Source organism: Coturnix japonica, chromosome 17 (genome assembly GCF_001577835.2).
Source record: "Coturnix japonica isolate 7356 chromosome 17, Coturnix japonica 2.1, whole genome shotgun sequence".
NCBI classification, from domain to species: domain Eukaryota; kingdom Metazoa; phylum Chordata; class Aves; order Galliformes; family Phasianidae; genus Coturnix; species Coturnix japonica.
The window spans coordinates 7,064,979-7,087,023 of record NC_029532.1 but is presented as its reverse complement, the minus strand read 5'-3'; the positions used below and the strand labels follow the sequence as shown (position 1 = coordinate 7,087,023).

Here is a 22,045-nt window from a genome sequence, read left to right as displayed (position 1 = left end):
GAGGGAAGGAGGGTTGGAATGGGAAGCTCTGCAGCCTTCGTCCCCTGAGTGCTGCTGTAGCCTTCCCTGGTAGACATGGATAAAATAAAGTTGTAAACAGCAAGAGGAGCTGAAATAGCAACATCGATAGTTTCCAGATAATGATCTAATTAGCACAAACAAGCTTCCACTAATGACTCTTGTTCTTTCAGCCCTTTCCTTTCTGCTAGCCTGTTTCTATTGACTTCTGTGGCAGGGAGCAGCTCTGCTCCCTATCTCTAGAGCTGAGGCTTTGGAGATTTGTGTGTTGGCTGCTCCCAATTGCATCTCCAAAGAGTGTTTGCTCTGGGTCTTGGTCTAACCCCTGTGGGATGGCTGCTTACAGAAGGGGAGGGAGGTAGATGTGCTGCTTGGCTTCTTTTGCCAGAGGCCATGGGGAAGTTATGCTCCAGCTGCATGTCCCATATGAAAACAAGGCCAGTGACATTCACGTGTCACTCTCATGGAGCTTTACTGTTCTTTGGCCTGTGAGCTCCTGGTGCACAGTGCTGGGGAGGAGGGCAGCTTTGCCAGGGCAGTGGGGCAGGGCAAAGGCTGCCTACAACTAAGGCTGTGCTGCTCCTGCCCCGGGGTGGAGGTACTGTGGCATCACACACAGTCTGCAGCCTATGGATTGACTGTGACATAACAGAACTTGATACAGATGTGCAATGGTCACATTAAGAACATTATTAATGCTGATGAGTCTTGGGTAAAAACAACTCTCCAGATTAAAAAGCTCAAGCAAACACACAGCAGTACCCAGCCCCTTGTGGTTCTGGCTGCTGATTTTCAATTCTGAGCCTCACTTCTCCCAGCTTTGCCCTTCTGAGAAGCAGCGCTGCGCTCAGAGCTGCTGGTTCAGCCAGATGCTGGGAGGCTCCAGTGCTGGAAGCTGTCAGTGCACGGAGCTGTTGTGGGTATTTGCAGCTGAGAATGGAGCTCTGCTCTGATGAAGCGGTAACAGGATGCTGAAGGGGTTTTATTCCAATCAAGGTGTTACTGACTAATCAGTCTCTCCTTGGAGCACTCTGATGCCCTGGGTTTCCTGGGCTGCTTTTTCTTCCTGAGAGAAGGAAAAAACCCCATCTGCACATGGGGTCTGTGCCCACCCCAAGGGGGTTGGGAAGTGGGTGGGATGTGGCTGCACGGGGCTGCCAAGGGCACTGCAGCCTGGAAAGGATTGAGCAGAGCTGCTGGAGCACTTATATAAAATATCTAAATAAATCTTTAATATTTCTAATTGCAAATGTACATAAATTGCACGGCCACATCATTTCTTTGAACACCAACAACTTTCTCTGTACATTATTACATAGTTTAAAAGGAGCTGAAGGAGATTCAGCAAACACTTCCACTTTGCTTTTTTGTTTTGTTTTTAAACATACTTACAAAAAGAGTTTTTTTTTTCTTTATAAGAGGATATAAAACATAGCGACTGCTTATCGGGAACAAGTATCAGCTTAAGCAGATATACAGAGAGAGGTATATCTTAAGACACAGTGATGTATGATAAAGGAATATGTGAACATGGAGACTGCACTTTGGGGTGCTGGCAGCTGATGCAGAACCACGTGGAATTTACAGCAATGTCACAGCTCAGGGAACCTGTGAAGTCAGTGCTTGAACACGACACCCTTTGTCAAAGCATGATTGGTTTTGAATGTTGGATAATGCTCTCAAGACTGGATTTGGTTTGAAGCCCAAGCTTCTGTCATCTCCCACTCCCCCCATCACCTCCCTCTAATATTCCACAAGGGAAAAGGTGCCAGTAACCTGCGCAGGGCTGGGCCAGGGCTCAGACAAGGCCACGCAGCCGAGACTTGTGGCTGAGCAGTGTCCTCTGGGGCTGGGGAATGGTGCTGGCTGTGAGCCCACGCTCTCCATGCTGGGTAGGGTGCTGTGAGTCCTGGATCAGACCTTAGTGTGTGTCTTGTGTTGCACGTTGGTATGGATTTAAGTGACAGGAGAAGCCTGTGAGCATTCTCAGCACTGGATGCAGTTTGGGGACTGCTCTCCCAGCAGACACTGTGGGATCTCACTCAGGGCTGCTGCGTCCCTTCTCCCTTTAGGAATATTCACAGCAGAACCCGTGTCCTGCGCCCTGCAGTGACCTGCGGGTTGGCTGCCAGGCCGGCGGACTCAGCATGTTCTCACAGTGCAATCAGTGCTTTACAAGCAGAAAACAAAACCAACCAGACTCAAATGACAATGCAGAGTAACACAGGACTCTTTGGATGGCAGCAGGATTTGCTTCATCTGGTGCAGAAGGGGCTGGTGACTGCGCTGCAGTATTGATGGGCACGGGGAAGGACCTGAGTCCCTCTGGTTAGTTGGCACTGCACTTAACCCACAATCCCTGGTACTCAGAGTCTGCAGAGGCCGCAGACTATTGTTCAGTCCGTTTCATCCCCCTTTACACATTTTTTTCCTCATTTTCTTTTTTTTCCCAGGACAGTTTGCTACAGATTAACAAAACGCCAAATCAAAACTCTTAGAACAGAATCTTTGAGGTGGGACCAGCCTCAAACCTGGATCCTGGCTGCTCCCCCTTCCCTCAGGTGCCCCATGGGGAGGAGGCTGAAATCCATAACCTGGGGCGGGATCCAGATTTGCCAGCTGGAATCCACCTCTGCTGAACAGCAGTGAGATACAGCCAGATCTTGACCAAATAAGCAGCACCAGAAGTAAATTACTATTTACAACCGTTAGTGAGATAGATACGGTACAGTAAACACTGAAAACATTTACAAAAAATATTAAGACTCGTATTAAGATAAAAATCTGAGTGTGTTTTAGTTCTGTTTACACTTGGACGAGTTTGCACTAGAACAGCCTCTTGTTTTAGAAAGCGCAAGGATGGGAAAGGAAACGGAGCAGGTCACAGAACGTTACGTGTAGTGGTTGCTCTGCCGCGGTGCTGGGAGCAGCTCCTGTATCAACTGCCTCTATTGCTACATCAGGAACCAGGGCTGGGGCTGCAGCTGAGTACCTGGCACTGCCACTCACTCACACACACACACACACACATAAATGTACAGTTCATAAATAACAGAAACACAAACAGAAGTAACAGAACTGAGCTGAGCCTGGATCTTAAAACCTATCCCCAAACCTTGATGTGGGAGGGTGGTACTTAGGTCCAGTTGTTGATGCTTGCAGCATAAAGAGACACAGGAACAGGGAGCTGGGGAAGCTCCGCTGTAAGATATCGTTTTGACTGGGATTTTGTTTCATACTGGCTTAGGAAACTGAGCAGCTCCAGGAGGTATCGGCACTGGGACTTGGAGGATTTGATTCTTTAGTCACTCACTGACGTGAGCAGCTGCTGCTGCAGCAGGACGGGGTGCTCAGTGTTGTGCACATCTGAGGCTACCCAGGATTTTCTGCCAGATCTTAGGGGGGGAAAAGAAAGGGAAAAGGGGTCTGGAGGTATAACAGCAGCACCTTGGCTGGGGGGGGGACAAGCAGATTTACTGCACTTTGCTTCAGCACTAACCAGCTGTGCTGGGGGTGGGTCTGTCTTTATCCAGCTCTCAGAGCGCACTGACTGCACCCCCCGTTTGTCCACATACAAATGGAAGCGCTGCCTGTGCCCTGGTACTGCTTCCACTCCTTTATGTTGAACAACTTCCATCTCTCCCAACACCAACATTTTGGAGCTCAGAAACAATCGACTCTAAAAATACATCTCAGGGCAAGAGCAGTTTGAAAGTCTTTTTTAGCAGGGTTCTTATGTATATAAAGACAACGGCAGAAGTTACGTGCATGAACCGAGCTGTTCACAGTACCCTGTGTGCTCCTAACCTGTCTGGGTCTTTCTCCAGATGTAACCATGTCAGCTGTGTGAGGTTCTTCAGAGACATCATCTGTGCTATTCTCCGCATGCTGCACTTGGCATAAACACTTACTGAGTGATTACATTTTCTGAGGAGCTCCTTCTGGGGTCTCTGTGTACTTGCACCATTCTGCAGGCGTTGGTGGGGTGCGGAGACCTCAGTGCAGAGCAATGTTTCGCTCCTCCAAGGAGCTGCAGCCGCACCAGGCTCGGCCCAGGGCTTCCAAGCAACAGAAAAACATTTACAAAAATAATAATAATAAAAAAAACACCTTAAAATTGGAAAGCGATTGCATGAGGAAAGATGCTGTTAGTGAGCCTTACAGCTGTGGGGCAGCATGGCAGTGCAGAGCTTATGGCACAGCGTGTCCCGCTTGGGCAGCCCGGCGAGGCTGGAGGTGGTACCTAAGCTGTGCAGAGCTCAGTGAACGTCCTAGTACCTTTGACTGTACATTTACACGTGGCAGGAGGAGCTAGGACAGGCGGTCAGCAGTGTGTTAAACTTTAGTGGGAGGAATAGGCAGATGTCCTGTACACTGTACACTGTCATCCGCGTCTCAGAGAAATCTCTCTGGCTCTCGGTCCGAGCGACCTGCTCTGAGACTGGGAGTCGTGAAGGACTAACTCAACAACCACAAACCAACAAACACCGTGGCGGCGGGTCAGCGGCACAATCCCCCGTTAAGGAGGTGACCCCTCCGCTGAGCAACACGTCTGTGTGTGCCGGGGCTGCACGTCTCGGCAGTTAGGAAAGTCTAATCCTGGCTTATGCCTGCACAGTGCTCCTGACAAGGGGGCTCTCGGTGGTGGCTGCTGTTCCTGTTGGTTACTCCCTTATGACCATGTTTTACATTCTTCAGGCCGGTTAATTTCCATGCAGTGCTCATTCCCAATTTAAAGAGGACAGTATTCCAGAAAATGGGCTCTTTTTTTTTCTAATGCATACTGTGAAAGAAAAGAAATACAATTACCGATCTTCATGCTTCTTCATGGCCGTTCTTGTTTCTTTGCCTTTTTTTCCTCCCCAGAAACAGTAAAAATCTCTGCACAGAGCATGACATCCCCATCATGAACCCTTTGTCAAGCACGAAGCTGGCCTTGTAGCAGCCTGGCACTCCCCCTCTCCTCCACAGTGGGCACCAGCAGCAAATCCAGACCCTGCACTTCACTCACAGCTTGGGGACAGCGAGCTCAGGTAACCTTTAATTTGTTCTGTGGTTATGTGTGTGGCAGGGAACACAGTGCCCTGGAACTATTGCTTTACGAAGACTTGTCCCCAGTGTTTGTGAGAGCAGAAGCTGGGAGCGGAACCAAGAAATCCTTCCGTAGGGCCCAGTTCCTCCCTCCACTGGCACAGCAGCCTGGGGCCTATCCTGCTCATAGGGGCTGCCCAGGGCCCCACAGCCCCAGCAGTACCCACACGGCCCCCACATTGCACTTGGTAAGCCCTGAACATCCTGCTGGGCTCTGCCCCTATATGGGCAGAGTTAATTAAACACTAACTTGCCGTGCAAATGCCCTCTGGACTGCAAAATTCAGTGGCAGCACAAAAGCTACATAAGGAAGGCCAAAGGCTCAGGGATTGCTCTGGGGATGGGGCTGTGCTCCATGGGGAGTCACAGGCGGAGCAGGCCAGGCTCCTGCCAGCCCTCGTCCAGCATGTGCTGCCTGTACTGAGGGTGCTGCCCGCCGCAGGCTCTGCCCAGCTCCCAGCACTTTGCTTACTGCAGCGGCAAGGACGTTACTCCTTGTTGGGAGGGGGGAGGCGTATCTTCTGGGCAGCTTGGAAGGAAAAGGTTACTTCTGTTTAAACATTAAACACTGATTTAAATCCAACAGTGACAGCGATTCTCAAATATATCTTATTTCCTTATGCCACTCATCTCACACTTGATCTTTCCGTCCCCTCAATGTGCTGGCATTAGCATCTCCCACAAAGGCTCAGTCAAGCGCGCCGTCCGCAGTAAGGAGCTGGGTTCTCTGGGGAGAGAGCAGCCGTTCTCTGAAGCCGCGGCTCACACCTGCTGCTGCACGGTCTCTCTGGCCAGGCCTCCTCCTGCGGCAGCGCCCTCCGCGGGTTAACAATTACTGCTGTTTCTGAATTCTCCATTCTCTGTAATCTGCAATTTAGTTGGGTTTGTGGGGGAGATCCCATTACGTGTCTGCATGCTGTACCTCTCTTTCAGCTGAGTAAGGGCACTCATTAACCGTGCGTTGGCAGCATCCAATGAAGCAATGCGTTTCTCCTGCAAAGAAAGTGACAGAGGGAACCATCATTGGGAAGCATGGAGACCTGTCTCTGCGATGCCGTGGGTTGTTGTGAGCCAGCAGCCCACGGGCCTTTGGCACCAGGACCCTTCAGCAGCCCATCGCTGATAGCAGCTCTACCAATGGCTTTGCCTGTGTTCTCTCCTGCTGCTGCCAGGTGAGCAGACACCTCTACAAGCTGCGTGCTCCAGGTTGGCCTGACAGCGGCAGCCACAGCTTAGCCAGAAGCCTCTGTGTGCCAGACCGGGTTGATGCTGGGGTGCTCTGCAACCTCCCAGCAGCTCCGTGTTGGACTCCATGGCTGTGGCTGTAGCCTGGATTAGAACTGTGCTGGGCTGAGCTGTGCCGGGTTTGGACAAAGCCTGAGTTTCCTTCAGGGAAGCTAGAGTGAAGGGTGCTGAAATTCTGGGTTAGGATGAAATTTGAGGATTGTTTCTATGAGGAATAAATACCATCTCTGCAGGTGGCTGCAGAAGCATCTGCAGGGGAGCACCGGAGTTCTGCATGGCCACAGGGACACTGGGCAGCAGTTGTGCAGAGCAGCTCTGCCTACAGATCCCTGTCAGAGCTTCTGCTCTGCTCCCAGGGTTACTGCCTGCCTCACGGAGGCTTTGGCGCATCAGGCTTTTAAACAAGCAGAATCTGTGCTGAATTCATGTAACCATACGATGTCCTCATTGGTCCTGAACAAAATGGAGATAAAGTACCTTTTCTAATTTTTCAATGATACAGAAGTTGTGTTGTTTGCTCTAATGCAGCTGTTATGAAGATGGTAAGATTCCTGTTCTAAAGCATAGTTCTCTCCCAAGGTGGTTATTCCTGTCAGTGTTTAATTGATATTGTTAGTGTAAATAAATGCCTTAAATGACTTGTGGCCTCCCAGGATGGCTATGATGGCAAAGCTTATCCTCACTGATTACACTAAGGGGTCCAGTGCAGTATCATGGGGACAAGAGCAAGAGCTGCTGTGTTGCAGCCTGATCCTGCCATGCCTGCACATTCCTGCTGTCTGCTGTGAGCAGGCAGAATGGAAACAGCACAGAGGGGTACAGCAGTTTGCCTGTGTAACTCCGAGGATCACATGAACTGTGAGATGACAAGAAGCAGAAAACTGCACCACACAGGCTTGGGTGAGAGCCCCATAGGTAACACTGCGGGGCCCAAAGGAGCTGCTGCCGGCTGCAGCCCCAGCCACGCGCCCCACGCTCCCCATTACCTGCCAGGGAACGTGTGCTGATTTACTGGCTTGGAACAAATTACTGTACAGGAAAACAGTGATTCCTTTTGCAAAGTTACCACTGTCTCATCTCCTTTTTAATTAGTTATACAGTAAATTAGTCATGAGTGGTGACTCACAAGAGATTAATACAGTCATTAAGAGAAAGCCTACAATTCACTAGCATCTAGCCACAACCTGAAGCTGTCTAAACAAATGAAAAGATGAAGGGCTGTATTTTCAGTTCCTCTGTTCCAAGCACAGTATTTCCACCATCACCTACTGCCCCTTTGCCATTCTCATCTGTACCACTAACTGCTTCTCCGAGCCCTGGTACAATCCTGCACAGACTGACCGTGGCCCTTGGTCAGCCCTGCAGGGAGCTGACTCCATGTGCTGACCATTCGCACAAGGTCAGTCCCCTGGCACTGCCACACCTCCAAGCTACAGGCCCTGCCTCCTCCCCTCTGCTCCCCCTGCCCTGCAGGCACACTTTCCTTCCCCGCTCTGTGTGTTTGCCCTCCTCTTGTCTATCATTCCCCTGCCCTTCTGTTGGCTGTGCCCTTCTCAAGACTTTGCTCCAATCACGTCCTCTCTGCTCAGCCTGCTGCCACCCTGACATCCTCCACATCATCCACCCAATGCCAAGGCTGGGAAAAGCTGCAGGAATACAAATGCTCTGCCAACAGAACACTGTCCTGCTGAGGGCTGACCCACCCTGTCACTGACAGCAGCTTTGTGCTGATGCGCCCCATGCACGTGGTTGGACTGCACTTGATCTGGTGCTGCTGCACAGCAGGGAGGCTGCATGTTGGCAGAGTGACCCCAGAGTGCTGCAGTCCTTGGTGTCAGGGACTCACCTGTGCATCGATGATCTTCTGCTTGGAGTCCACAGCAGCCTGCATTTCTGCATGGTCTTTCTTCAGCTCCTCCTCAACTGACATCAGCCTGGTAGCCAGACAGACAAGAAAATAAGAACATGTTTTCAAGATGCAGAGTGCATCGTCTTTGTAGTGGTCTGTACTGCTTAGGGAAGTGACCTGAGAGCTGGGGGCAGCTGGAGGAAAGGAAACCCTGCAGGCCTGCAGCTCCTGTCTCCCTGTGGCACAGGCTGGCTTTGTGTAAAGCAAGCTTTATGAGAAGAACAAAAGAAGTGCCCTAAGGGCCCTCAAAGAAAGGGCAGGAACAGCTTTAGTTGGATGCCTCCTCAACACTGGGCAATTAAAGGCTGATATGCACCTCTGCAACAGGTAGGAGGAGGTATGAAATGGTAGAGACCCTGGTCTGCAGCCCCCGCCATCTAGACAAGGTCTGGGCCCTCAGCTGAGAGTGCAACACTGAGGCACACTGAGATGCTCCCACAACAAGCAGCTGTGTGTGGGCACGGGCATTGCCACCACCTGCTGTTACACACAAACCAATGGCTCAATGCATCATTTTTCTGGCTATTAATTTTGTCTAGACAACCCCAGAGCACACTGCCCAAGAGCTTAAGTGATTAAGGCCAGGGAAGGAAGACTCCTTTGTGAATGCTGATTAAAAGCAGAGACATGGCTTGGCTCAGGTGAATTGAAACTAGCAGGATTGAACAGCGTGGTCAGCACTAATGCCAGCCCTGCTGCCTCCCTCGGCTGCCCTGTACCTGCTGATGATGCCCTTCATCTGGATCTCCTTATCCTCCTGCTGTCTCCGCAGCCGCTCCTCGCTCTCCTCCAGCCTGGCCTGGTACTCCAGCATCAGTTTCTGCGTTGTCTCCTCCTGGCATTTGAAGCGTGTCTCGTACTCCTCCAGCTTCTTGTTGGAGATGCGCAACTTGTCCTGCAGCACCACCAGGTCCTGCTGGTACTACAGCACGCGGGGACAGACAGGAGGAGAAAACACTTGAAGCATGTCATCACGCACAGCTTTGCCCTTGCCAGGGTTTCCCCACAACCCGACTGTGCCCCTCTCCTAGCTGCAAACCCGGATCAGATAACCCCGCTTGCCGACACCTCCTCTTCCATCTTCTCCATGCTGTGCTGGGAGCGGCGCTGTGTCCCGCGGGGCTGGCACGGCGCTGGCACGTTCGGAGAAGGGGCTGTTAGCAGAGTTCAGCAGTTCACATGGGGAAAGCAGGTTAGAGTGAGTGAATGGCAAATGCACCTTCCTCACACTACGCGCAGGGCTAAACACAGGCAAGAAAAGCTGAACTGGTGGGATTTTGGGTTAATGCACGAGCTCTGCAGCCTGTATCAATAAACAGGAGTGCTCTGGAGATGCTGAGCCGGGCAGGGGCAGTGCTGCAGCCCCTCATCTCTAACCCTGCGAGCAGATGGCAAGCCAGGGCTCAGTCCCAGAAGAGCTGCTGCATGAAGCCAAGACCCCACAGGCTGTGCTGATCACACAGCTGAAGCTGAACAGCAGCAGAATCACATGAAGCAATTATGAAAACAGAGCTTTCTGACTCAGCAAAGCTGGGTTCAGCTGTTGGAAAGCATTCAGTGCAACTCACTTTGCTAAAGGAAAATCAGTGCAAATCTGTGTAAGACTTTAATTTCAAAATTATCTTTGAAAACTGTCTACTAAAAAAACTTAACTGTAATGAGCTTAGAATAATTAACACACACCTGAGGAGCTGAGAGTCAGGCTGGAAAACAAATCATCTCCTGGGCCATGAGAGCAGTTACAAGGCCAGGGCTGTTGCATAAGAGCAAAGTGGAACATGCTGCATCCTGAACTGGATGTGTAGCTGAAAACAGGGCCCTGCCCTTCGGCCATCTCCAGCCACGTGAAGCATTCACCTTAGGAACGTTGTCGTATCCCGATGTTGTGAGTCCTGCTGGGGAGCCTCCCTGACAGATCAGCTGCTTTGGAGGGAGCGCAGCCACTGTGCCCTGTGCCCAGCTCACATTAGCACTGCTGGAAGAAAAGCCTCTCCTCTCCACAACCGACTGCAGGAAGAGCTCAGCTCCTCCAGGCTTTAGACTTGTGATGCTGAGGGGCCTCCTGATGGCTGAAGGCTGAGTGGGAACGGGCTGTAAGCTCCTCCCACCTGGGCACAGACGGCCACAACAGATCGCTGTTTTCTTCCTTTAGCAAAGCTTTTACTGAGGCACTGAAAGGACACAGTTTGCACGTGAAACTGGAGGGATGGGAAGCACAGATGCCCATACGGATGCACAGAAGCACTGAGGTCAGACAGAAAGGAGTTACTTGCACAGGAAAGATTAAATACCTACCCTAGCCTTAAAATAGGAGCAGGGTGAGTGCAAGTGATAGCAGGAGAGGCCTCAGAGCCCGAAGGAGTCGCTCCTGTCTCTACAACACTTGTCTCACTCCTGGTTACCTTTCAAGTCTTACAGTAATGGGGAGAGAGATTGTGCTAATGACAGTCAGTGATCTGACAGCAAAGTAACAAAAGCTGCTGTGTGGCAATGAGACACCAGGGTTGAGGGGCTCCTGTGGCCTTAGGACAGGGACTGGTGGTCTGCAGGAATGAGTTCCTACCCCAACCTCAGCTCCCTGGAGCAGGTGCTGGTGAGCTCTGCTGCCCATGGGAGCCCAGGCAGGGCCAGAAGGCAGGCAATGGGCTGGGGGAACACCCACCCTGCAGCTCACGGTGCTTCTTGTGTAGCCCCTGCACAGCAAAGGCCATCACTGCCATCCCAAGGCAGAGCTGCAGGAGCACCGAACTTCTCTGAAGCAGTACCCGAATGCAGCAATAACACAATGCACAACGCCCGGATCTGGACGCACCGCTTTCATCTGCTGCCCACTGGTGTCTCTGCTTTGGTCACATTCACAATTTCTATACGTGTACAAATAATGTCAACTAACCACAGCTGAGTGTGTGACCAGCCCATGTCTGTGCTTGTGGGAATACACAAGGAGGAAAGAGCCCATAAAAAGCAGGTGGAGCTCTCCCATCTGCCTCACTGCTGAGGGGAGCTCCCACCTGCTCTGCCTCTTAAAGGTGAGAGCCCCGAAAGGGAATGACAAAGCAGGGGAAGGTTACTGTTACAGAACCAGAAACATCAGTGCTGCAGAACAGGAAACAGTGAATGGAAGGAGAAGCCTGCAGCCTGTGTGACCTGCTGGAAGCACCTGGTCACTGGGATGCAGCAAAGTGTGGTGAGGAAACATCCCAAATGCCCAAGTGCAGCCACCCTACAGTGCCAGGCTGCTGAGAAGTGCCAGTTCTGCAGCAGCTCAGGGCACCTCTGGCACTGGGGGCTCCAGCTGAACCCTCTGGCTCTGACTTGCTGCCAGACCCCAGACACAGCCCAGAGCAGCGATGCCACACCAGGCCCCAGTGCTGCATCCAAGTCCAGAATCTGGACTTAAGTTTTAGGTCTCCTTACAGCCTCTTACCATGGGAGCTGCTCCTTGCTACACATCCCTGCAGTTAGGCAGGACGGTGCCTGTAGGTTTCTTCTGGTCTCTTTTCTGAGTGCATTTATTTTCTAAGCCCTCCTTTCCCTGCAGCCAGGGGGAAGTAACAGGCACTGGCTGCTCCAGGTGATGCTGCAGAGCAGCCCTGACTCCTGGCTCCCACTTTCCTCTCTTGTTACCATCAAGGTAATTTCAGTCAGTGTGTGAAGCCCTCCCCGGCCATCCCCAGCAGCGCCCTGCAAGCAGTGGGGCTGAACAGCCCGACAGCCTCTGTGGGGCAGCACGGGGCCGGCCTGCCCCCAGCTGCAGCTCAACCACAGTCAAGGAAATCCTCTCTCTATTTAGAAACTTTATTCAATCCAATCAGGTTTTACCTTTTCTGCTTGGCTGAGCTCGTCCTTATTCCTGAGCTTATCCCTGTGCTTGGAATCTGGGTCAATGCTTTCATCTTCTAAAAACTGCATGTTCATATTCAAAAGCCAAGCAGCAGTGCGGTCCAGGGCATTGGGGTTCACAGGAGAAGGGGCCTACAATGAAACATACAACCATAACAAAAGAAAAACCTGTAACAGAAAGGTCATGAAGCCAGAGAGAGCAGTTCCTTCCAAGCCCTCTCCCACGCTGCTCCAAGAGCAGAGAACAGATCTGAGCTACCAGAGGCGCAGGAACACCTCCTGGTGCACACCTCCCATTATACTGCATCAGAAACATCTGACAGCCTTGGACAGGCTGAATTCTTCTCTCTGCCATCCCTATGGAACAGGCAAACAAAGGTGTGTGGCAGCAGAACCCTGTTGGAGCAAATGGGCCCAGGTCACTGGAGCAGTTGTCACCTCTGCGAGCAGAGACTTCACTCGACTCTTCAGCCTCTGCTTCACTGTGCTGTGCTCTTGCTTTGCATGGAGTCTTTGCACAGATAAAAGCACATCTTCAAAAATAAGCCTTCTTGAAAAGTAATGGTTTCTTGTTGGGTGAGGCTGTACCAATGAGGGCCAACTGGAGGAGCACTCACAGGGCTGCTGAGCCCAGGGTGCAGTGCTGCTCCTGGCAGGTGCTGGGGATGAGGGCAGAACTGTGAGCTCAGCACGTTCCTGCTGCATTACCAACTTGAGGAAGTGAAGCTCCAGCTATTTCCCCTCCATCCCGGATCGTTATCAACAGCAGAAATTATCCTCTTGGATGAGCACCAGGGATCTGGATGACCTGTTCAAGTTAACAAGGCAAAGAGACTGGGAAATTTCTCCTCCATTCAAAGCAGTGGCACTGGAAGCTTTCTCGTGCCATCCTTCAGCCTTGTCTCCATTTCCACAGCTGTACATCAGAAGCTCAGGAACTGCTCATGGAGCGCTGAGGATCGGAGGAGAGCAGCTCTGGGTCCGACACTCTGCACTAACAGCCACTGCCCATCAGCTCTTCTGCCTCCTCCTTCCCTTCAGAGGGTCTCTGAAGACGTGGAAAAGAACAGTCTGCTCCTGCCTGGTGTGTTTGCTGGCAGCTCAGGTGAACTCCGGAGGTGGAGGAGGCACTGCTGCAGGGCAGGAGCCAGGAGCTCTTCTGAAGGCAATCGTCCTCAAGTGGCCACTGTGTAGGAGCTCTCGGTTCTTGAGCAGCAGTTTTGTTATGATTCACAGACACCACAAAGAGGTGACCTATGCAATAAAGGCTGGGAGGGGCATTTGGGGCACTCCAGCTCTTGTGAGGGTGGAGGAAAGCTCTGAAACACCAACCAGCCGGCCAAGGTCACCCGGCATCCCCAGGGCTTTGCTGGGAGGAACTGCCCCAGCGGGCAGCTGCAGTGGAGCCCTCTGCACCTAACAGCTATCGATCCACATTATACAAAAGCTGCTACATGGCTTGCCTGCTAATGTCAGTGCTTATGAATCGATCCAGTGTGCACAGAACAGCTCTGGATCAGGCTGAAGCTGCCCGCAATGGGCAGCACTGCCAATGGCCTCCACCTCTGCTGCTGAAATGGAGCCCACGCTGAGCAGGTGGCTCTGGCCAACTGTCCACCATCTCTGGGTTTGTATTGCTGTTACAGCTTTCCCCTTAGGCACTGAGACGCCCTCCTGTGTCAATTTTTTTAACGGGGCTAAAAAGCAGGATTTACATCCAAAATGCAAAACAAAAAGCAATTCACCCACACCAGGAAAGCCAGAGGGCCCTGGGTCTGAAACCTACTGCTTCCATTTTAGCACCTTGCACAGCCATATCTCTGTGCAAAGCAGATGTGCTCCAGGACCTGAGCGCTGCCAGGCTCTGCACAGACTTTGCTGTTGATGGGAAAACACTTCTTCCTTCCTGCTCTCTCCTCCCCACGTGCACTCACAGGAGGGTCTAATGGAGCAAACTGTCCATGGACACCATGGTGCTGGGGGAACGGGAGCAGCAGTACAGAGCTCTGTAGATACAAGAAGAGATGAGGGCCTGGTCCAGGTCTGTGAGATGGAGCTGGGTTTGCTATGACATGGGATGAGAGCCTGCACATGAGGGGCAAAGCAGTGACACGGCAGCGCAGGACAGAGGCGGGGCTGCCATTGCCCTCGAGGCTCTGCCACCTACCGCCCGCACCCGGCACGCTCCAACGTGCCGCACGACGAAGGAACGGAGGAACGGAGGCTGAGCACCGTGTGTCCCGCTGCTCACAGCGCCTGTGGCTCCGGCCATGCGGGTGCAGAGCCGTGCTACGCTCCCCCTGCAGCGATCCCCAACCCCATTCCCCCTCCACGCCCACGGCCCGGCCGCTCCATCCCCGCACTCACCTGCTTGTGCATGGTGCGCTGCTTCATCTCGGGGCTGTCTCCCTTGGAGGAGGAGGATTGCTGGCGGAGCCGGGCCCCGCTGCCGGGCCAGTCCGGCGAGGAGGACATGATGTTTCCGCTGGCCGGCCGCTGGTACTGCACGGTGTTCAGCAGCGACGGCGGCGTCCGGCCCCGGCTCACGGGCGGCGGCGGCGGCGGCGGGGGCGGCTGGTCGATGCGGCGCTGCGGCCCCGCGCTGTTCTGCCGCGGCACGGTGGGCTGCCCGCCCTTCTCCGACAGCGACAGCTGCCGTCGGGCCAGCTCCCCCGTCCGCCGGGCGAAGTCCTCGCTGGCGGCGGGGCCGGCGAAGCCCAGTTTGTTGGCCGTCAGCTCCTCGCTGTTGCTGTGCGAGCTGAGCGAGCTGTGGCACTCGGAGCCGGAGTCGCCCAGGCCGCGGGGCGAGAGGGGCAGCCCGGCCGCCATCTGGTACACGGGGTTCTGGAAGGACAGCGGGGCCAGCAGCTGCGGCCGGCCCGGGGCGCTCTCTCCGCTCGGCGTGGTGGGTGTCTGTCCCACGCGGCGCACCGTGGCCACGCCGCTCACCCCGCTCTGCTGAGTCCGGGCGGCCCACACGCCCTGCAGCTGCCCCAGCGACGACTGACTGTCATTGAGCGAGTCGGCAGCGCCGGGCGCGCTGGCCCCGCCGTCCAACAGCCGATTGTCCTGCAAGTCCACCATGGACAAACTCTTGCTGCCATTTGACATCTGCACGTGGGGCTCATTGGCCTCTGAGTAACTGGAGCTTCGGGCGGGCGAGGGCTGGGCCCCGGCAGACCTTGTGACAAAAAACAAGTCCTTGTTTTCGGGGGTTGGAGATGGTAACCGTGTGAAATCTATCAGACTGCGGGGAGGTCAGTGCGCAGGGAAGAGGAGAGGAAACAAAACAAAAAGAAGAGTTGTGAATGCCACACCGGAGCAGGAAAACATCATCACTCAGAAGCAATTGGTGTGGCACAGCTGTGCTGGAAGCAGGCACAGCCCTGCAGGGACAGTGCGGCAGGAGCAGGGGATGTGGGCAGCAGGGCAGCCCTGGGCACGGAGCTCTGTGCTGCACAGAAGGTGTGTGCAGCTCACACTGCTCAGCCTCTGCCTCACCATCCTGCTCTGCTAAAAGCACACCCACTTCCAGCTGGTGGTGCCTCAGTGCTCCTGCCTGCCCTGTGCCCGGGCACTGAGCTGCCCCGTGTTGGCACAGCACCCCACAGGCCGGGCCCACACTGTGCAGCTGAGGGTCGGACACAGGGCTGGAACTGCAGAGCTTAATCCCAGCAACTGAAAGTTATCCACCCATCGCTCCTGCTGTAGCAGATAAATTCAGGCAATATTGATTTCTTGCAGACAGGAAGAAAGAGCTTTGCAGTAGCTCAATGTGAATATACCACTGATCAAAGGTGATGCGCTGTAAGCAAGTATTTGGGTGATGGCATACTAGTAGAGATCCCCCATAGCATTAAATAATTGTACCTCAAGCTGGGAAGCATTAGAGATGAAAGCTCTGATTAGAGCAAGTCCGGCTCCATTGCTGCCTTTCATTCCTAACTGAACTGTTAAAGAGTTCTGCAGGTTCTACTTACAAACTATTTTATTAGCAGCGTCTCTCAATTTACGTGAGCTCTATTTCATTTTCCACAAACAAACACATTTTTAATCTCCAACGCAGTCATCTTTCCCATTCATTATTTTTCTTACATAATTAGGCCTAAAAGTGTGTTTGGTGACTGTGTCTATGAATCACTGCTCGTTAAAAACACCCAATTACACAAGCAGGATGGAGAAGACCGGAACTGACTGTTAGGCCTCTACAGCTGAGGCACTGGTAGTGGAATGCCCAGATTTGGACCACACTGAATTCAGCACATATCTTGTGTCTTACAAAGATGGATAAAACCAATGAATCCTGCATATTCAGACACCATATGAACACACTGGCAAAACTCACTGGTTTGAGGTTAGTACCCTCAGTGCCCTCAAAGGAAGGAAGTGCTGCCTGTGCAGCCGAGGGTCAAGAGTGGAGCCCAGAACCAAGTGTTTGATTTTCCATACCACATCCTCAGTTCTGGCTCAGGATGGACCTGCTGACTTGCACTACTGCCCGCTGCTACGCCTGGATTCAGAGCTGAGCTACACCCAGTAACAGTTTTGCAATTGGAAAGCTTTGCTAATGGATCAGGAGAATCCACACTACACTTCGCCCTGCCTGACCCTGCTGGTGCTCAGTTCTGCTAATAGGCAAACATTCAGTATTTCCCAGCTGTGGCCAGGCTGCCTCTTTTGCTCTTACCCAGATAAGTCATTTTCTATCACCATTTTCTGCAGCCCTGCAGAGATGCTGTTGCCAGCACTGGGAGTGGATGCAGTGTGATCAGCTGTGACCGAGACCTGCACGCAGGTTGGGTTACTGAGTGCCGAGTTGACGTCCCTCAGGATCCGCGGCAGAGGGCCAAGTTTTGTTGCAGTGCTCTGGAGAGAAAAGAGCAGAGTTATGACCAACACTGTGGGTTTTGCAAGAAAGCTCTGGGTTCTGCCGATTGCTGGGCAGAGCCTCTCAGTGAACTCAGTCAGCAACAGGCATTCCTCTCCAACATTTAACCCCACTGCCAAGGCTACAGCCTATCCCAGAACACACAGCTTCAGAAATCATTTGCAGCTGTGGGGCAGAAGGAAGCAAGCACACTTCACATGGTTCAGACAAAGAAGACAGCTGTGGCCAAGCCTGGTTCAGATCACTGGACAGAAATCCTTTTAATGTAAAAAGAATCTGCTGGGACAAACAAGGCAGCTCTGCCTTCACATCTCACTATCCTCACCTCTCAGTGATGGACAGCAGAGGCAGAAGGCAGTACTCGCCAGCCTCAAAGAAAACCACAAAGGATGAGCTCCTTCAGCAGCATGTGCAAAGGCAGAACAAGAGCCAAGAGCCAGCAGGAGCTGTGCTGTGCTCCCACACCCTGACAGGCTGGTGCTTGCTGGACAAAGGGAAGCTGTATGCTGCAGAGCAGCCCATGTACCCAGCGCTGGCTGCAGCCCATATCCCCTGCAGCCCCCCTACCTGCTCCAGCTGAGAAATGACTTCCCAGAGCAGCGAGTGCAAAGTGGACAGTTCCCGGCCCAGGTCAATGTAGCCTTCAAAGCCAGCTGTGTTTGAGATGGTTTCTGGATTGGAAATCTCCAGTAAGAATCTCTGCATGTTGGTCCACTCATGTTCCAGAAACTGATTCATAAATGACATATATTCCTCTTTGCTGCCAAACCTGTCAAGACAGCAACAAAGTCTCAGCTAAGTCCTGTAAACAGAGGTGCAGCGAGCAGAATGAGCAGGTACAAAGGCAGGTAAGAAGGCCAGTCTCTTCCTCTGGCATCTGAATGCTTTCAAAGCCTTTGAGATTACCAGGCTGCTAACAAGCAGCTGGTGCCGAGCAAGGAACCCAAATTAATTCCAGCCTAACTCAGCTAACTCCTCATCAGTGCAGGATCTCAGCAGCAGAAACAGAAATGAAAGCTACGGAAACAAGATATTATAATGCCAAGCCCAATCAACTGAGTGGAGTGCAGCAAGTGATGGCTGCAGGAGTCCTGTGCCCTCCCCCAGCAATTCTGCAAGGAGAGGGTTGGTCATGTGCAGTCTGCAGAACAGCTCAGCTTCATCGCTTTGGTTTGACTCATGTCAGCTTAGTGAGAGTCTTTCCTGCAAAGTGCTGAAAATGTGAAAACCCTTCGGGTTAGGGATCGGTCAGGAATATGGAGAATTTCTGTCATCTAGCATAATACACTCGCATGTCTTCCACCTGTGTGCGGACGCATGTGCATTCCTGGCTGCAAGTGTGTATACTAAGCTAGCTTCTTACTCTAAGAAGCTTTAGACAGAGACTGTCCATTCATGTTTCAGAAAGCTCATCATTTTGTTATCAGAGCTCAGGATAAGTAGCTCAGAGCTGCAGCCAGAGGAAAGATGTTCAGAAATCTCTTGCTTTGTTTCCATCTATGGGCTTAGTTAGAAACTGGTAGTGACCCCATTTGCTTCTCTTGCCCTCCCAGTTCAAACAATCGCACTGTAAGAGCCCCCTGGAGGGACTGAGCTGCACACACAGTTTGGGTGCTGGTCCTGCTGGTGCCTCTGATGGGAGACAAAGTGGATGCCATCAGCCTCCCCCAACACAGCCACCATGGGGCAGATTGCCTGGCTATGCCTGGGTGTTCTGCTCTTCTGCTCTGTGGTCAGAACAGTCTGCTTTCCTACTCATAAAACACATGCTGTTTTGGAAACTTAAATGATCTCCTTGACCTAAAAGTGAGGGTCCCAGAGAGACAGGGAGGATAAAATCAACAGGAACCAAACAGGCCCTTTGCATCTAGGAAAGGAGCAGCCAGCGTGGGATGCCTGCTGCAGAAGCTCTGCCTGCAGCCTGGGGCTCCCTCCCCCTCCTCAGACCTCCTGCTTACTTGGCGAAGTTGGCCAGGTTCTGGGTGACCTTGGCAATGAGGGTCAAAGTGCGCGCAGTGCGGTCGTCCGGGTACTCCTGCAGGAGACTGAAGAGGGAAGGAGACATGATGGCTGGGCAGAGGAAGCGGAGGAACAGGGAGGCACTGATCAGTCGCTCGCTGATGTCTGGGCGGCCACGGTTGCTGCACTCCTGTCTCCACGAGGCAAAAACTTCTTTGAGCTCCCTTGGGAAGACACTGAAATGACAGGAGGACACACAGGGATGGTAAGTTCAAGGCCAGAGTGCTTCAACTGCTGCACAGTAATAACTAAACATGCTGTGCACCAGCCGTGGGGTATGACAGCCAGGCCCTTACACCCTGATGACCCCCAGCAGCACCTCTACCTACACCAGTCACAGGCTTTTGTCTTTTCCTTTTTCCCCTCTTTTTTTTTTTTTTTATTACCCAGAGCATCCATTAGGATATTCAAACCACACAGGAAAAAGCCAAACCAAAATCTCAAGCAACTGGGAAGAGAGATGGGAAACCAAGCAGCTCATCATCACACATTACATGGTGTGTACCACCCTGGAGAGAAGGGCATTGCCTGTGTGCTGTGGGACACTGGGGGTGTCCCTGGTCACTGGTACAGCTGGTGTTCAAGCTCTTGGAGCAGATCCCATGGAGACAAGAGCAAAGCAAGAGCCACACTGGAGTTAGCCCAGCCTTGCAACTGCACGGACTTCCCAAGACACCAGACCTCCTCCAGGCCAGCAGCTCTTATCACTGTGATAAGGAGCCGCCTGCCCGCTCTCCTCCCAGCTCCCTGCTCCCACCTTATCCTGTTCCCAGCACAGGCTGTTTATGCAGCTGGATACTCCCACGCAGGAACAGGCTGACAATGGGTCCCCAGTGGCACCCAGCCCCCAGTACCAACCCCTTCCCCTGCTCCACTGCCTGCCCTGGCCACGATCACTGCCTCTACATGAAACCCAGAGCCGTTCACTTACGGAGCTGGATGGCATAAAAGCGGACCAAAGGAGGTCAGACTCCATTTTAGGTCACACATTTTCTTAACAAACAGCCATTTCAGAGGATGTTTTCCCAGTTTTGCTGCAGGGTTTACGTGGGATGAGCAAAGAGATCTGAGCTGGCTCCCAGCAGCCACGTGCCCTACTCTGGGACTGAATGCCCTGCTACTGACCCCCACATTTGTTGGAAAGAGAAAGCCACGCGTGCCGTGCTGCCAGAGATGCTGTCCTGCTCCCCTGGTGCAGAAGCCCGCCCAGCCATGCCTGCTGTGCACATGGGGTGCACATCCTCACACTTGAGGTTTCCTCCATCCTAACATGAGCTCAGCAGCACTGCCACTGTGTTTGGCTTCTGCTCCATACTGGATTCATGTTTTCACTCTCATGAGCTTTTGCCCTGTGCTTTACAAGTAACACTAGCCAACGTCTTTGGCTGAAGAAGTTCTCCTTCTGGCTTGATTCGCACAATTGGACAAAGCCCTTTTACTTCGTGGTATCTGCCCAGAAATAGGAGAATCCTTTAAGCAATTTAAGGCTTGAGTGATCAGGACAGGTTGTTCAGTGACTGGAAAGTAAGCCCTTGGAAATGCAGGCACCGGCAGCACGCAGCCCTGAGTACTGCTCACTGTCACGGGCTGCGAGACCATAAAAGTTTAATTGTGTAATGGTGTATGGAATTCAGTTAGCTGGCTTTATGTGACAAACGGGCCCGTAATTCATTACCCAAGTTTCCAGTAACGAGCTTCCACATGCTGAAATTCTGCTTACGCCGAAACTTTCCAGATGTCCAAATTATGTCATAATTATAACAATTTTCGGTTATTGTAAACCTCTTCCCTCTCTCCGACTCTCTGGCAGATGAGCACACACACTCCTGGCACTCTATTTAAAGCAAGACCGTTAGCTGTCAGGATCCCTTGGCCAATCCTGAATTCTCAATATCAGCCCAATTAATCCCCAAGAACTGCTGAGCACAAAGGAGCGGGAGGGGATCGCTCAGAGCTGCAGCTCAGCTGCTCCAGGAGCAGTGGGACTGGAGGAACCAACCTTCCACACATCCCCAACTTTCCCTGAGTCACTTTTCAGCCCTATTTTTAGGCCAACCTTTTAGTGTTGCTTTGGGTATTCTTAGGAAGGCATTAATTTGAACAATTATTATCCACCAGTGACTTAAAGCAGCGAACTCCTCTTGGGAGAGCAGGTAAGCACAACTCGTGAGTCAGAGTCATTAACTGGCTCAGTTAAGGTATGGACTACCTGCACAGAACTGAGCCCTGCCTATCTGTGGTGGATGCAGGAAGTGTGAATGAGCCTCTTGCTGCCTGTTCTCTCCCTGAGCAGTATCAGGAACAGCAATTCTCTTCCTTCTGGGCCTGCAAGACAGCACGCTCCATATCCAGGGGGATTACATACAGTGAGTTTTCAGACCTTAACACAACAGCTGGGATAGGGGAGAAAATGAGGAGTTCTGACTACCAAAGATTTCCTTCCTCCAAGCCAATCCTTGGTTGATATTTGGTAACAACAGCATTGCTACAAAATACAACAACTAATCCCAGCCTTGTAACCAGGAAGACTGTGGGATAAAAATGTTTGTTCTGTTTAGCCAAGGACAAAAACCTTCGGGTCAGCTAACAAGATGCATCAATGAACTATTTTTGTTCCTCTAAGCAAAGAGGGTCACCAGCAACATTTCTCCTCATCCCAGGCACCATCTGCAGCAGAACCATGGGCTGCTGGCTCCCCAGTCTCCTGAGGGGCACAAACCAGCACCACCAGGCACCGCAGCACACTGCTGCCTCAATCCGGTCAAGTCTGCACATTCAGGCCTGTCTCTGCTGGCTGCAGGAACAGCAAGGAAATGCCTCAAGCTGCACAGCAGGCTGCCTTAGCCAGCTGTCCTGAGGACCAGGACATGGAAGGGTTAACCCTAAGGAATGCAGGATGCTAAGCCAAACAGCAACAGAGCACTAACAGCAGTGTCCTTGCTCCAGCACTCTGCAACAGGAGAACTCTGCCTCCTCAAAAGCTCCCTGTGCTGCTGCAGCTTCCCTGCTGCACCATGAATGCCACAGACCCT

General features: G+C 52.4%; 2 protein-coding genes across 15 annotated transcripts in view; one reads left to right on the top strand and one right to left on the bottom strand.

The window, feature by feature from the left end:
• TTLL11 (tubulin tyrosine ligase like 11) overlaps positions 1–6,992 on the top strand; it is a 46,245-nt gene extending 39,253 nt beyond the window's left edge. For 2 of the 3 annotated variants that reach the window (XR_004309129.1, XM_032448112.1), the window contains one exon: positions 4,885–6,992. Coding sequence is in view for 1 of the 3 variants with exons in the window: in XM_032448112.1 (XP_032304003.1) it covers positions 4,885–4,928 (44 nt within the window). In the remaining 2 variants the exon portion in view is untranslated. The remainder of the gene's footprint in view (positions 1–4,884) is intronic. The other variant, XR_001558665.2, reaches the window with a different exon arrangement.
• DAB2IP (DAB2 interacting protein) overlaps positions 1,229–22,045 on the bottom strand; it is a 149,040-nt gene continuing 128,223 nt past the window's right edge. For 8 of the 12 annotated variants that reach the window (XM_015878976.2, XM_015878980.2, XM_015878981.2 and 5 more), the window contains 8 exons: positions 18,953–19,189; positions 17,562–17,763; positions 16,794–16,972; positions 14,474–15,353; positions 12,086–12,238; positions 8,983–9,185; positions 8,201–8,288; positions 5,783–6,102 (listed from right to left, as the gene is read on the bottom strand). In XM_015878976.2, the coding sequence (XP_015734462.1) occupies positions 5,935–6,102; positions 8,201–8,288; positions 8,983–9,185; positions 12,086–12,238; positions 14,474–15,353; positions 16,794–16,972; positions 17,562–17,763; positions 18,953–19,189 (2,110 nt within the window). In that variant the 3' untranslated portion in view covers positions 5,783–5,934. Of the gene's footprint in view, positions 6,103–8,200; positions 8,289–8,982; positions 9,186–12,085; positions 12,239–14,473; positions 15,354–16,793; positions 16,973–17,561; positions 17,764–18,952; positions 19,190–22,045 lie in introns of all 12 variants that reach the window. The other 4 variants (XM_015878974.2, XM_015878972.2, XM_015878973.2 and 1 more) reach the window with 4 other exon arrangements.